The 13,397-nt window shown below is 52.4% G+C and overlaps 1 protein-coding gene and 1 pseudogene across 1 annotated transcript; one reads left to right on the top strand and one right to left on the bottom strand.

Moving 5' to 3' along the window:
- On the bottom strand, positions 1 to 2,407 carry LOC140223026 (uncharacterized). Its single transcript, XM_072294327.1, has 4 exons — positions 1,017 to 2,407; positions 350 to 401; positions 204 to 271; positions 1 to 82 (listed from the first exon to the last, which is right to left on the bottom strand). The coding sequence occupies exons 1-4, from the start codon at positions 2,405 to 2,407 to the stop codon at positions 1 to 3; spliced, it is 1,593 nt and encodes a 530-aa protein (XP_072150428.1).
- A 5,862-nt stretch (positions 2,408 to 8,269) lies between these two features.
- Positions 8,270 to 9,705, top strand: LOC140223025 (uncharacterized; annotated as a pseudogene).
- Positions 9,706 to 13,397: the final 3,692 nt, after the last annotated feature.

Below are 13,397 nucleotides of genomic sequence, written 5' to 3'. Positions count from 1 at the left end.
CTAGGGTCTTGGTGGGGTGACGGTTGAGGAGATATGTGGCGGTGTGAAGAGCCTCAACCCAGTAAGACGGAGGAATACTAGCCTGAAAAAGCAGAGAACGTATAATGTTATTAGTGGTACGAAGTGCGCGCTCGGCTTTGCCGTTTTGAGCTGAGGTGTGAGGGCAGGACATGCGGAGGGCAACGCCATGAGAGAGAAAGAACGTGCGGGCAGCAGAGTTGTCAAACTCGCGGCCATTATCGCACTGGATGCTCTGGATGGTGGTGCCAAACTGCGTAGAGACAAAGGTAAAGAAATTAGCAAGAGTAGCAAAAGTGTCAGACTTGAGACGCAGTGGAAAAGTCCATACGTAATGGGAGCAGTCGTCAAGAATAATCAAGTAGTACTTGTAACCAGACACACTAAGAACAGGAGACGTCCAGAGATCACAATGTATTAACTCAAAATTTTTGACAGAACGCGAATTAGACGGACTAAAAGGGAGACGCACGTGGCGCCCAAGCTGACATGCATGACATAAATGCTCAGACTCGTGCTTATTACAGGAAATAGCAGAGGAAGCAACTAAGCGGGAGAGCGCCTCATGTCCAAGGTGACCAAGACGACGATGCCAGAGAGTAGCTGAAGTGGTACTGGTAGCGAGTGCAAGCGGCCGAAACACTGATGACAGAAGGGGGTAGAGCGGTCCGGAGCTATTGCACCTGATGATCACGTTCTTGGTTTTGTAATCCTTCACAGAGAAACCATAAGGGTCAAATTCAACGGAACAATAATTGTCAATGGTGAACTGACGCACAGAAATAAGGTTCTTAATGAGCAGTGGAGAAACAAGAACATTATTTAAGTGAAGAGGACCTCTAGTGGAAGGAAACGAAACAGAACCGGAACGTTCAACAGGCAGAAGCGAACCATCGCCGACAATAATATGAGAAGGAGTAGAGTATGTAGGCGGATGGGAGGAGGATAGAGTACCGGAGTTGGATGTCATATGGGTTTCAGCACCAGTATCGAAGTACCATTCAGTTGATTGAGGGGGCGGCTGCAGCGTCATGGTGTTGAATGCTGAGGCGAGAGCGTCGTTGTTCCAGGAAAGGCCGCTGGGATGATGCATCCAAGTCGCGGGCTGCGCAGGCGGCGCAGGAGGCAGCCCAACTGCCGTCGGTGGAAGAGGCAGCGGGGCCAAGGGCGGTGCAGGACCTGGTAGTGATGGCCCAGAATACTGAGGCCCAACGAAGAAGGCTTGGGGACGTGGTGGAGCCGCTGGGAATCGAGGGAAGCCGGGCGGCCCAGTCACATAGGCCTGGAACGTGCCGAAGGCCGGCTGGTAGCCAAAGCAAGGCGGCCCATGAAAGGGCCGTGGGGGCGTGCCGGGGCCAGCAGGGGAGCCGACCTGCGAGCCGACCTGGGAACCGGTCCCTCTTGAATTACGGCCACCACGACGGTTCTGGCGTCCGCGATTTCCGTTGCCGGTGTTGCCTCCAACGCCGGCGCCCGTGTTGTTGGAGTTGAACGGGTGCTGAGGCGTCGGAGCAGCCGACGTGGAGGAGCGTGGAGTGGTCGCGGCGAAGGCCTGTGCAGGAGCGGCAGCCTTGTCTTTCATGTTCATCTCGACAAGGCGCAGATCGCTCCGGACGTCGCGGTAGGTCGGGAACGGATGGGTGCGCTGGATCAAGGCAGCCATGTAGCCGAAACGCTCGTTGAGGCCGCGAAGAATGTTGAGGACGAGGGTGCTGTCGCGAACGGGCTCGCCGAGGTCGCCGAGTCGATCAGCCATGGCCTTCATGCGGTGGCAATATTCATCAACACCCAGATCACCTTGCATGAAGGTACGGAATTCAGCGTCAAGGATCAGGGCACGCGACTCCTTGTTGCCAAGAAATTGCTGCTCGACGCCGAGCCAGACAAGGCGAGCCGTCGGCGGGCCATCTTCCCGGTTCATCACGATCTCGAGGAGATCAGGAGCAATGACGCCGTGGAGCCAAGAGAGGACTGTACAGTCCATGCGGAGCCACACGGCATCGTCGGAGTGGTTGTCGTCGGAGAGGACGTGGTCGTCGAGCTCAAACCGCTTGAGGGTGTTCATGAAGAGCCCTCGCCACCGGTTGAAGCTGGGGGAGGCAAGCTCGAGGATGAGGGGTACCAATGACTTGATGTTGAGGATCGTCATGGCTTGGGCGTGCAGGGTAGCGGTGGCCGCGGCGGCTTGATCGGCGAGAACAACGGCGCGGGCCTCATTGGCACGACGTTCTTCTTCGAGGCGCTCTGCAGCCAGGCGCTCGGCCTCAAGGCGAGCTGTCTCCAGACGTTCGGCCTCTTGGCGGGCGGCCTCGCGGCGCTCTTCAGGGGTAAAGGCCGCAACGCGGGCGACGAGAGCACAGTAGGCGGCGTCGGCCGTATTGTCGGACATGATGACGAACTGTCGGCGGCGGCGGCGCTCAAAGAGGGCGCGGCGGCGACGGCACAGATGTACGGCGGTGGAGAGATTAGCGGAAGCGGTTTTGGGAACGAAGTCTGTCTGATACCATGATAACACAAATAATATTATTGATGATTCAACCATACAGGGACGTACATGTTTATATGGCCGGAGGCCCGTGATACTCTATGTGTATCAATCGGTTTATAGAAACAGAACCGAGATTAGGCAGGAGATAATCACGTGAATCATATCTGTGCTAAAGATAGACTCCTAAGGACTTACGTTATCTAACAGAGAGGAATGGGATGTCAAAACTGGTTGGTTCAGGAAATGAAATGCGGCGAGGTGAACGGAGTCAAGAACCTCACTTTTATTTTCAAGGAATTAATATATAAAAATAGAGAGTAAAATATAGAAGTAAAGATAAATATATAAAAGGGATATATTTCGTCGCTGATATGCCACAGGGAGTGCTTCCCACCGCCACCAGCAGCAGCATCTTCCGCACCCGTGCCTAAAGCTTACCCTACGTTCTCCACATCGATACGGCAACAATTCAAATTTTCTAGTGCTCCATAGCCTATAAATAATGGACCTGCATATATACAAGAGATGAAGAGAAAATCATCGTGTAGTTGTGGGCTTGCGATCAGCACATTGGCTGTTCTCTCTCTGCTCAGGCTCACATCAAGGTTGACTATTTCAGAAGATTGCTTGGAGCTCTCCGGAGATTTGTCGTTTGCGATTGATTTCTTGTAGTTCCTTCTTTTATTAGCATTATCGATGATTTCATTTTATTTCACCATTCTGTTTTATGCTGCATTGGTATGTCTTCTCTACCGCCGTTGTTCTCTGTGATCTCTTCGACTTCAAAAACGGTAATCTTTATCTCTACTACTTGTCTATCTTCCACCCATGTGTGCATCGTCCTCTTGCCCCTCCGCCGTCCATCCGCTCGGCCATGAGAAAAATGGCGGAGTTTACTGCAAATCCAACTTCCTTCCTTTCCATTCTCGATGGGCGGAACCGGGATTAGTCGATAGGGGAAGACGATTCCTACGTTTGCTTCAAGCTTATATGCATTATAATTTTTTTTCCATATACGATCTCATTAGCTTTAACCAAAATGATCTTTCATCTCATAATTTAGTTGGTAGGGGCTTACTTTAATCAAGAACTTAATGCATTTTATAGATGTACTATAGTCAACAGCACAGATGAGCGCAAAGTATATCTGAAATTTTGCCACGTCATAAATTGTTACGAAGGACAACCCTGCTACTGCTGAGTGCAACCTAAAAAATGTTTCTTCACCGAGGACGAATTCAGCGCAAACTACCTCACGTGTGACCCACGGTGCCCACCTCAAAAAGTGTAACATCCGCGAAAATCACCAACCTAAAATCACCCGTTAAAATTGCCTTTAAAATCTTTTTACCACTGAGCTCCCGGAATTCCAAAATCTTCCCGGCGATTTCACCGTCCCGGCATCCGAGCCGACCCCTAACTTCTACCTGTGCCCGTAAATCTCGCCGCGTGCCGTCGTCAGACCGCCGCGCGCGTGCTCCGACCGCGAGCCGCAATTGCCGCCGGTCCCTCTCTTTTTCCTTCTCTTTTTCCCTCCCCTTTTTCCTTTTCTTTTTCCTCTTTCCTTTCTTCCTTCTTCTTCTTTCTTCTTCCTTCCTTCTTCTCTCTCCTCCTTTCTTCTCCCTGGCACCCAGCGCCACTTCCACTAGCGCCACTCCTCCATCCGGCTCGGCGCCATTACTCCCTCCGGTGCCCACGCCCCCTGGCGCCACGCCGCTCGGCCTCCGCGCACGTGGGGCCCGCCGCCCGGCCCGACGCCGGCCACGCCGCCACCTCCCTCGGACCGCGCGCCCGGCCCGGTCCCCGGCCGCCTGCCGCCTGCGCCATCCACTCTGGCGCCGGCCTCCCCAGCCCCGCACGCCGCCCTCCTGCGCCGGCCGTCTCGGCCCCACACCACGCCGCCCCGCCGGCCCCTACCTCCCGCCCGGCACGCCATCGGTGCCGTGGCCGCTGAGCTCACGCCGTCGGCCAGTAACCGGCCCCTACCGCCGGTCACCCCCCCCGTTGGCCTATAAAAAGGGGCACGACCGGCCTCCCTCACCGACCCATCTTCTCCCAGCTCACGACCTCCACCCCTTGCGCCGCCCGTCGCCAAACCGCCGCCGCCGCCGCCCCACGGGCGCCGGCGTCCCACCCCCTCCTCCGACGCCACTTGCCCGTAGTGAGGCAAATGGGGTCCCCATTCCTCCCTCCACCTCCCCCGACCTTCGACGCCGCCGGCGAGGCCCGGCCGGCCGGTCGCCGCCCGCCACCCTCCACTCCCTCTCTCTTCCTCTGATTCCTGGAAGAAGAAGGAACAAATTTCCCAAAAATCCCGATCGGACCCCCATCTTCTCCCAAATTACGAACGGTCCCTCCACCACTCTCATAACATTTTCACAGACAAGCCCCTCCACCTCCAGAAAGAATTACAAATAGGTCCCTGGTTTATTACAAATCAGTCCTAAACCTCATGTTTAATCCCCTAATTCATGGTTAACCCGTCATTTCATGCGCCAAACTTCCTCCAATTAATCCCAAATTTCACCACTTCATCCTCCGAAATACTTTCGCCGATCCATATCCAAATTTCCCCAAAATAATCCTTCTACCTAATTTCCATTCGCGTTTTCTGTTCGGAGCTCACGATTAAAAACCGATCTTTCTTTTATTTATTTGTGTGTCCGTTTGTGTGTGCCGTAGATCGCGGATTGCCCGAGAAGGATCTCGAGGAGGAGTTTGACCGCGAGCCCGAGCCCGAGGACCAGCAGCACGAGCCGGAACTCCTGAAAGGCTTTGAAGACGGCAAGTCCAATCTCACCCTTTGATGCATACTTAATACCTAATTTTTTTCAAACACACCCTATTGGCCTGTTTTGTAAAATGCATATTGTTTTATTGCAAGACATGGTTGGATAGCCACCCCTTGATTGTTATGAACATTCCTTGTTATCCTATGGTTGTTTCTAAATATGACCCGCTCTATTTAGACGATAACCACTGCTAGAACGCTTAGGAAATTGCTACTTAAACTTCATTCACTATTATAATGGTTTACTTGGAAAATAAGTGTGTGTGTGTGTGTGTGTGTGTGTTCAATAGGGAAAAGTGTTTTTTCGGGTTCAGAGGAAAGGAATGTGTAGACGAGATGGATGGGTGTTTCTTGTGTGAAATGCCAGGATGTTGTGCTCGTACCTTAGTGGTTGAACAATGTCTGGAGATATCCATCTTGTCATGGTTAAGGACCGAGTTGATGTGTCATCTTACCTAATTCAACCATCGTGCAACCACTCGACCGTTGTATGAGCAACGACTTAGCATAAATCCCACTAGCTGAACTGTTAGTCTTTAGGGGTGCTGGTGAGCAACGGGAGCCCATGGAAAATGAGTAAGATTTTGGTGACTTAGGTCCCGGTTACGGTCTCGTGGATGAGCCGTGAACCCCTTGGGTGCTTACGTGAGGACTAGCCAGTCTCAGCTAAGGTGGGTAATGGCTTTGTTAGGATCCGCACCGGTACTAAGGTGATCGTGCTGCGGTACCCTACTTGTGGGAAAAGTGTACAACCTCTGCAGAGTTAAAACCTATCCGGGTAGCCGTGTCCACGACATTGAATGAGTTACGGCGTGGTCACATAACTAGCACTTGGGAATGGATGGTCACGGGTGTGTGTGTGTGTGTGCGTGTGTTGGATTTTCGGAAGTGTCCGACAGTTGTGCCGTGAGCTATGACGGACGGGGAGTCCAATAGCAATAAAATTTGGATCCTTTGTGTAGGATCAACCCCAGTCAATATTTCAGTTACTAAAGGAAAAGCTTTACCAAAAACTTTTTTGAAAACAAACCCGTGCATGTGTTGAAAATCTGGCTTTGTTGCAAATGAACCTTAGCCTATCCTTGTTATATCCTGTGCATATACTTGTTTGTATCCCCCTCCGTGGATGGGGTTGGACTTGTTGAGTACGTTCGTACTCACCCTTGCTTCGTTGCTACAGAGGAAGACCCGGACTTCATCGCCGAAGACCTTGAGTAGAGGTTGTGTCCGCACCCAACGCTGCCTGTGGTGTTGGCCTTTCCAAGATGCTCTGCTGCCGTGTAGTCCCGAGTGTTGTCTTTTGCCAGTCGCTTGGTTAGCCGCTGTTGTTTATTTACTTATTATCGCTGCGTGTCTTTCACGCCCGCTCCCTCGGGAGTTGTACGGTAACTGAATTATCTGTCGAATAAATGTGTTATCAGCCTCCTGGAACTGATATTTGCATCACATTTAGTCTCTACTTATGTGGGGACGCTTCAGGTGGTATCAAAGCCGTCGTTGGCTGTAGGACGCGACCTTAGGACCGGATTAGCTCTTTTTGACCAAAATAAAGGACTTACAAAATTTCTGCCTACCTCTGCTCTATTGCAAAACTAATGTATGCCCCGGATCTTTTCCAGATGGCCGAGGAAGGATGGGTCAACAGCCACTGCCTGGAGGAGCCTGGTTTTCCCAGATTGTTGTTCTCTTGCATGGACCGCCTCGGAATCTACGAGCGTCCGGAGTACACCAGCAGGGAGTACGAGGATCGCGGAACCCCTCGATGTGAGATGATTATCTACATCGGGAGGAGTAGCCGCTACCCTGACATACAGCCTTGGAATGTGACTGCCACTGGCTTCCGGCACAAGGACACTTATCAAGTGGCAGCTCGGAAGGCCCTCCGCTTCCTATGCCAGATCTACGAGAGGCACATCGGCCGCACTCCGATGAGGTTCTACCTGTCTGTCAAGAAGAACTGCCCGGTATGGCTGGCCTGGGTGAGAACTTTGGAAGGACGTGGACAGCGCGAGGACGACCTCACGGTACTACACATGGCTGCCTACCTTCTCACCTTGGACAAGCTCTACGACGAGCAGGCTGCTAAGTTGAAGCAGTAGACTCGTAGGGTCGAGGACGCAGAGGTTATGGTGAGGAGGCTTCAAGTGAAGTTAGCCGCCGCTGAAGCTCGAGCCGCAGCTGCCCAAAGTAACGAGGCCATTGCCGTTGAAGCTCTCAAGAAGGCTGAGGATCGGCACTCCAAGGAACTGAAGGATGCCCACCTCACCATTCGTGCTAGGAGGAGGATGGTGGCCATCGAGGACAAAGAGGCCCCGATCCTTGAGGGAATTCCTATTACCCCAGGGTCCAGTAAGCGGAAGAGCCCGGATGCCACCCCGGCGCCGCCGCCTTCGGAGAGGAACTCCGAGGTGTCGGATGGAGAGGTGCCAGAAACGCCTCCAGCGAGCGGGACCCTGAAGGATGAAGTGCTGGCCCTCCTCATTCCATCAGAAGACCACTCGGTCCAGGGAGAAGACTCGCCCCGCGAGTAGTATGCCCAGCCCAGAGTTGCCCAAGGGAAGCAAGCCGTCATGGTCCACAGTTTAGAGTTGTACCCCCCCCTTCGGTTGTGTTGTTGTAACCGGTCGAGTAGTACTGTGTTGGCCTTACCCCCAGCAGTGTTGTACCCCCCCATGGCGAAATAAATAAAATCGCTTGTGTTTGTTTCTTGTTAGTCTGTGTGTTTGTCGACAGGAGGAGGATTCTGTCTTTTTGAAAATACGAAATAGCCACTTTAAAGATCACTAAAATCCAAATCCCACTCTCATAAAGTCTCACTCAATCTGCAGATGCCACCCAAGCGTGCCACCAGGACTTCCCCAAGTCAGGCCTATGCCACCCCCAGTGTTGAGAGGCAGCTAGAAAGGCAAGAACCACCTCCAGCAGCACTTCCTGAGGAGCAGGAAGTGAGCCAGCCAGAAGGAAGGGGAGAAAGCTAAGTGGGAACACAACAGCCACCGCTCCCACCAGTTATTGATCTGGTTCAAGTGATGAATAACCAGACCCTTCTGCTGGAAGCTCTAGCCAACGCCATTACCCACCAGAGGCCCCGCGGGCAGAACATGAATGAGAAGTTGACGGACTTCCTCCGGACTAAGCCACCCACTTTTGGTGGGTCCGTCAACCCTCTGGACGCAGACGACTGGCTGTGCGTCATCCAGAGGAAGCTGGAACCATTTGACTGTGAGGGCAGGGATAAAGTTCTCTTGGCTGCCCACCAGCTCACTGGAACTGCCCTAGCATGGTGGGAGAACTATTGCTTTGCTGCCCAGGACGCCTCCACTATCACCTGGGATGAGTTCGTGACGGAATTCCGTCGCTACCATATCCCCGCAGCCCATGAAGCGCAATACGGATGAGTTTCGCAAACTCCGCCAAGGAAACAGATCTGTGGAAGAGTACACCTTCCAGTTCATGGAGCTGGCCCGTTATGCTCCAGAGGAGGTGGACAAGGATGAGAAGAAGCAGGACATGTTCAAGAAAGGCTTGAACGCGGAACTGAGGACCCTGCTCACTCCCCAGATCTACCCCGACTTCAACACCTTGATGAACATGGCCATCTTGACTGAGAGGGCCAAGGCAGAAGAGCGGAGGGACAACAAGCGTCGGTTCCTGGAGAGCAAGGCGCACCAGCAGGACCGATTCCAGAAGCCAAGGAGCTTCGGTCACCCCTTGCCCAGATCCCAAGCTCCCATGCATTACCGGACCCTGTCCCAAGCACCCGGTTCACACCAGACTGCTGCCCCGTTCAGGAGCCAGAACCCTACCAAGGCCCCACAGAGCGGCGCCAGCCAAGTCACTGGCAACAGTAGGGCATGCTTCAACTGCAGAGAGCCAGGGTATTTCATCGCCAACTGCCCCTATGCCAACAAGCCAGCAACATCAGCCTTCTCCAACTCAGTAGCTGGGCCCAGGGCCGCATTGTCAGGAGCCAACCGTGTGCCAGTCCGCAGCAACAACAACAGTCAGCAGGTGAGGCCGCCCCAGCAATCATTTGGACGAGCCCGCGTCAACCACATCGGCGCGCAAGAAGCTCGCGAAGCTCAGGGCGTGGTACTCGGTGAGTTTCTAGTCAGCTCAGTCTTGGCAACAATACTCTTTGACTCTGGACCATCACATTCCTTCATATCCTCAAGTTTTGTGGAAGAACACCATATACCCACAGTACTACTAAAGTTACCCCTATTAACCCGGACTCCTGGAGCCGACATCCAGTGTCGATTAGGTTGTTCCCGGGTAAGGATTAATTTAAGTGGGGTAGAATTTATATCAGATATAGTAGTACTTAAGTCTAAGGGGATAGATGTGATTCTTGGAATGGACTGGTTGAGCCTGCATGACGGTCATATAGGGTGTGCTGATAAGGTAGTGCACCTGACCAATAGGGATGGTGTGCAAGTGACCTGTCACACCCGAGGAAGTGGTCCAGACCCCATGGTGTTTAGCATGGAGACCAAGACCATAGAAGAAGTCCCAGTAGTGAGTGAATACCCGGATGTCTTTCCCGAGAAACTACCTGGAATGCCCCCAGATAGGGACATAGAGTTCGTAATTGACCTTGTCCCCGGAACCTCCCCTATAGCCAAGAGACCCTATAGGATGGCAGCCTCAGAGTTAGCCGAACTGAAGAAGCAGTTGGGAGAATTACAGCAGAGTGGCTTTATCAGGCCTAGCTCATCCCCATGGGGAGCCCCCGTACTTTTTGTCAAGAAGAAAGATGGGAGTATGAGGATGTGCGTAGATTATCGCGCACTGAATGAGGTCACCATGAAGAACAAATACCCCTTCCCTAGAATAGATGACCTATTCGACCAGCTGAGAGGAGCCAAGTATTTCTCTAAGATAGATCTAAGGTCGGGGTACCATCAGCTCAAGATCAAGGAGAGCGACATCCCAAAGACGGCCTTTGTCACCCGTTATGGTCAATTTGAGTTTACCGTGATGTCTTTTGGATTGACCAATGCCCCTGCTTATTTCATGAACCTCATGAACAAGGTGTTTATGGACGAGTTAGATAAGTTTGTCGTAGTCTTTATTGACGACATACTTATTTACTCCAAGAGTGTTCAGGAGCATGAACAACATATACGGGTGGTGTTAGAGAGATTGAGAGCCCACCGACTCTATGCTAAATTCAGTAAGTGTGAATTTTGGCTCGAGAAAGTAGCATTCCTTGGTCATATCCTGACCGCGGAAGGAGTCGCAGTTGATCCTGAGAAGGTGGAAGCCGTCTCCAACTGGCAGCAACCCACCAATGTTAGTGAGATCAGGAGTTTTCTGGGTTTAGCTGGGTACTACCAGAGGTTTATTGAGGGATTCTCCAAGATAGCCCGGCCCATGACAGAGTTGCTTAGGAAGGATAAGAAGTTCACTTGGACCGAGTCATGTGAGCGGAGCTTCCAAGAGTTGAAGAAGAGGTTGACGACAGCCCCAGTATTAACCTTACCAAATATCCAGCGAGACTTCATCATCTACTGTGATGCATCCCGACAAGGATTAGGATGTGTCCTCATGCAGGATGGGAAGGTTGTGGCATATGCTTCCCGACAACTTAAGCCCCATGAGTAGAACTACCCAACCCATGACTTAGAGTTTGCAGCCGTAGTGCATGCTCTCAAGATCTGGAGACATTATCTGATTGGGAATAAGTGTAAAATCTACACCGACCATAAGAGCCTAAAATACATTTTCACCCAGCCCGATCTGAATTTAAGGCAAAGGCGGTGGTTAGAACTGGTAAAGGACTACAACCTAGAAATCCATTACCACCCCGGCAAAGTTAATGTTGTAGCTGATGCCTTAAGCAGAAAGTCCTATGGACAGCCCGGACCCAAGAATGCCCGTCTACAAGAGGTAGTGGCCCGGTTGAATGTACATATCATTCCCCAGAATACTAGCCGCAAGCTAAGTGTCCAGCCCACCTTGGAGGATAAAATCCGAGAAGCCTAGGGTTCAGACCAAGACTTAGTAAAAATCCGCAAGCAGACCGGAGAAAATAAAGCCCCAGATTTCAGAGTAGATGACAAAGGAACCTTGTGGTACAAGGACAGAATTTGTGTCCCCAAGGACGGGGAGTTCAGGCAGACCATCATGGATGAAGCCCATAACTCGGCATACTCCATCCACCCCGGATCCACCAAGATGTATATGGACTTAAAGCAGAAATACTGGTGGAATGGAATGAAGGCAGACATAGCTCAGTTTGTCGCCCATTGTGATACCTGCCAAAGGGTCAAGGCCGAGCACCAGAAGCCAGCCGGCTTGCTGCAACCCTTGCCTATCCCGGTTTGGAAGTGGGATGAGATCGGTATGGATTTTGTAGTAGGCTTGCCCAGAACTCAGAAGGGAAATGACTCCATATGGGTAATAGTGGACCGACTCACTAAAGTCGCTCACTACCTACCCGTACGGACCACGTATGGTGGAGAACGACTAGCCCGACTCTACGTCGACAACATAATGAAGCTACATGGTGTGCCCAGCTGGATCGTCTCAGATAGAGGAACTCAGTTCACCTCTAGGTTTTGGAGAAGTTTGCATAAAGCCATGGGTACCAAATTGGATTTTAGTTCAGCCTACCACCCCCAGACCGATGGCCAAACGGAGAGGGTAAACCAAATCATGGAAGATATGTTACGAGCGTGTGTCCTAACCTATGGCAAAGATTGGGAACAAAGTTTACCCTATGCAGAGTTCTCATACAACAATAGTTACCAAGCCAGTCTAGGCATGTCACCATTTGAGGTCCTTTATGGTAGAAAGTACCGGACCCCTTTGATGTGGTCAGAAGTGGGAGAACGCTCCCTAGTCGGACCAGCTTTCATCAAGGAAGCAGAAGACCGTGTGGCAGAAATTCGAGAGAAGCTGAAGGCTGCACAGTCCAAACAGAAGAGCTCCACGGACAAAAGAAGACGGGAATTGTGCTTCAATGAGGGAGATTTTGTCTACCTCAAGGTCTCTCCGATTCGGGGTATTTGAAGGTTTCAAGTACAAGGAAAACTAGCCCCTTGGTATATTGGACCATACTAGGTGTTAAAGAGAGTTGGAGCCGTAGCATACCGTATCCAACTGCCCGAAGAAATGTCGGATATACACCCGGTATTTCACGTCTCTCAGCCGAGGAAATGCTTGAGAGTACCGGAGGAACAAGTACCCGTGGAGACAATAGATTTACAAAAGGACCTTCGGTATTAAGAAGTGCTCGTCAAGATTTTAGACACCGTCACCAGAAGGACAAGAAATATAGCAGTCCGGATTTGCAGAGTACAATGGAGTAGACATGGCGAAGAAGAGGCCACGTGGGAACGCGAGGACGCGTTAAAGAAGGAATTTCCACACCTTTTCAGGACTTAGTCGAATCTCGAGGATGAGATTCAATTTAAGTGGGGTAGGTTTGTAACATCCGCGAAAATCACCAACCTAAAATCACCCGTTAAAATCGCCTTTAAAATCTTTTTACCGCTGAGCTCCCGGAATTCCAAAATCTTCCCGGCAATTTCGCCGTCCCGGCATCCGAGCCGACCCCTAACTTCTACCTCTGCTCGTAAATCTCGCCGCGTGCCGTCGTCAGACCGTCGCGCGCGTGCTCTGACCGCGTGCTGCAATTGCCGCCGGTCCCTCTCTTTTTCTTTCTCTTTTTCCCTCCCCTTTTTCCTTTTCATTTTCCTCTTTCCTTTCTTCCTTCTTCTTCTTCCTTCTTCCTTCCTTCTTCTCTCTCCTCCTTTCTTCTCCCTGGCACCCGGCGCCACTTCCACTGGCGCCACTCCTCCATCCGGCCCAGTGCCATTACTCCCACCGGTGCCCACGCCACCTGGCGCCACGCCGCTCGGCCTCCGCGCACATGGGGCCCGTCGCCCGGCCCGGCGCCGGCCACGCCGCCGCCTCCCTCGGACCGCGCGCCCAGCCCGCTCCCCGGCCGCCTGCCGCCTGCGCCATCCACTCCGGCGCTAGCCTCCCCGGCCCCGCACGCCGCCCTCCTGCGCCGGCCGTCTCGGCCCCGCACCACGCCGCCCCGCCAGCCCCTACCTCCCGCCCGGCACGCCATCGGTACCGTGGCCGCTG

The sequence above is a fragment of the Setaria viridis genome, chromosome 5, assembly GCF_005286985.2.
Source record: "Setaria viridis chromosome 5, Setaria_viridis_v4.0, whole genome shotgun sequence".
In the NCBI taxonomy this organism is placed as follows: domain Eukaryota; kingdom Viridiplantae; phylum Streptophyta; class Magnoliopsida; order Poales; family Poaceae; genus Setaria; species Setaria viridis.
The sequence above is the reverse complement of the archived record's forward strand: the minus strand, read 5'-3'. Positions and strand labels throughout refer to the sequence as shown.

Excerpts from the sequence above, each read along its gene's own strand:
- LOC140223026 (XM_072294327.1), bottom strand. The coding sequence starts at position 2,407 with ATGTCCGACAATACGGCCGACGCCGCCTACTGTGCTCTCGTCGCCCGC. Across the intron at positions 402-1,016 it reads CCCCCTCAATCAACTGAATG|TGTGTCTGGTTACAAGTACT; the intron begins GTACTTCGATAC and ends TCCTGTTCTTAG. Across the intron at positions 83-203 it reads GACAACTCTGCTGCCCGCAC|GCTAGTATTCCTCCGTCTTA; the intron begins GTTCTTTCTCTC and ends CTGCTTTTTCAG.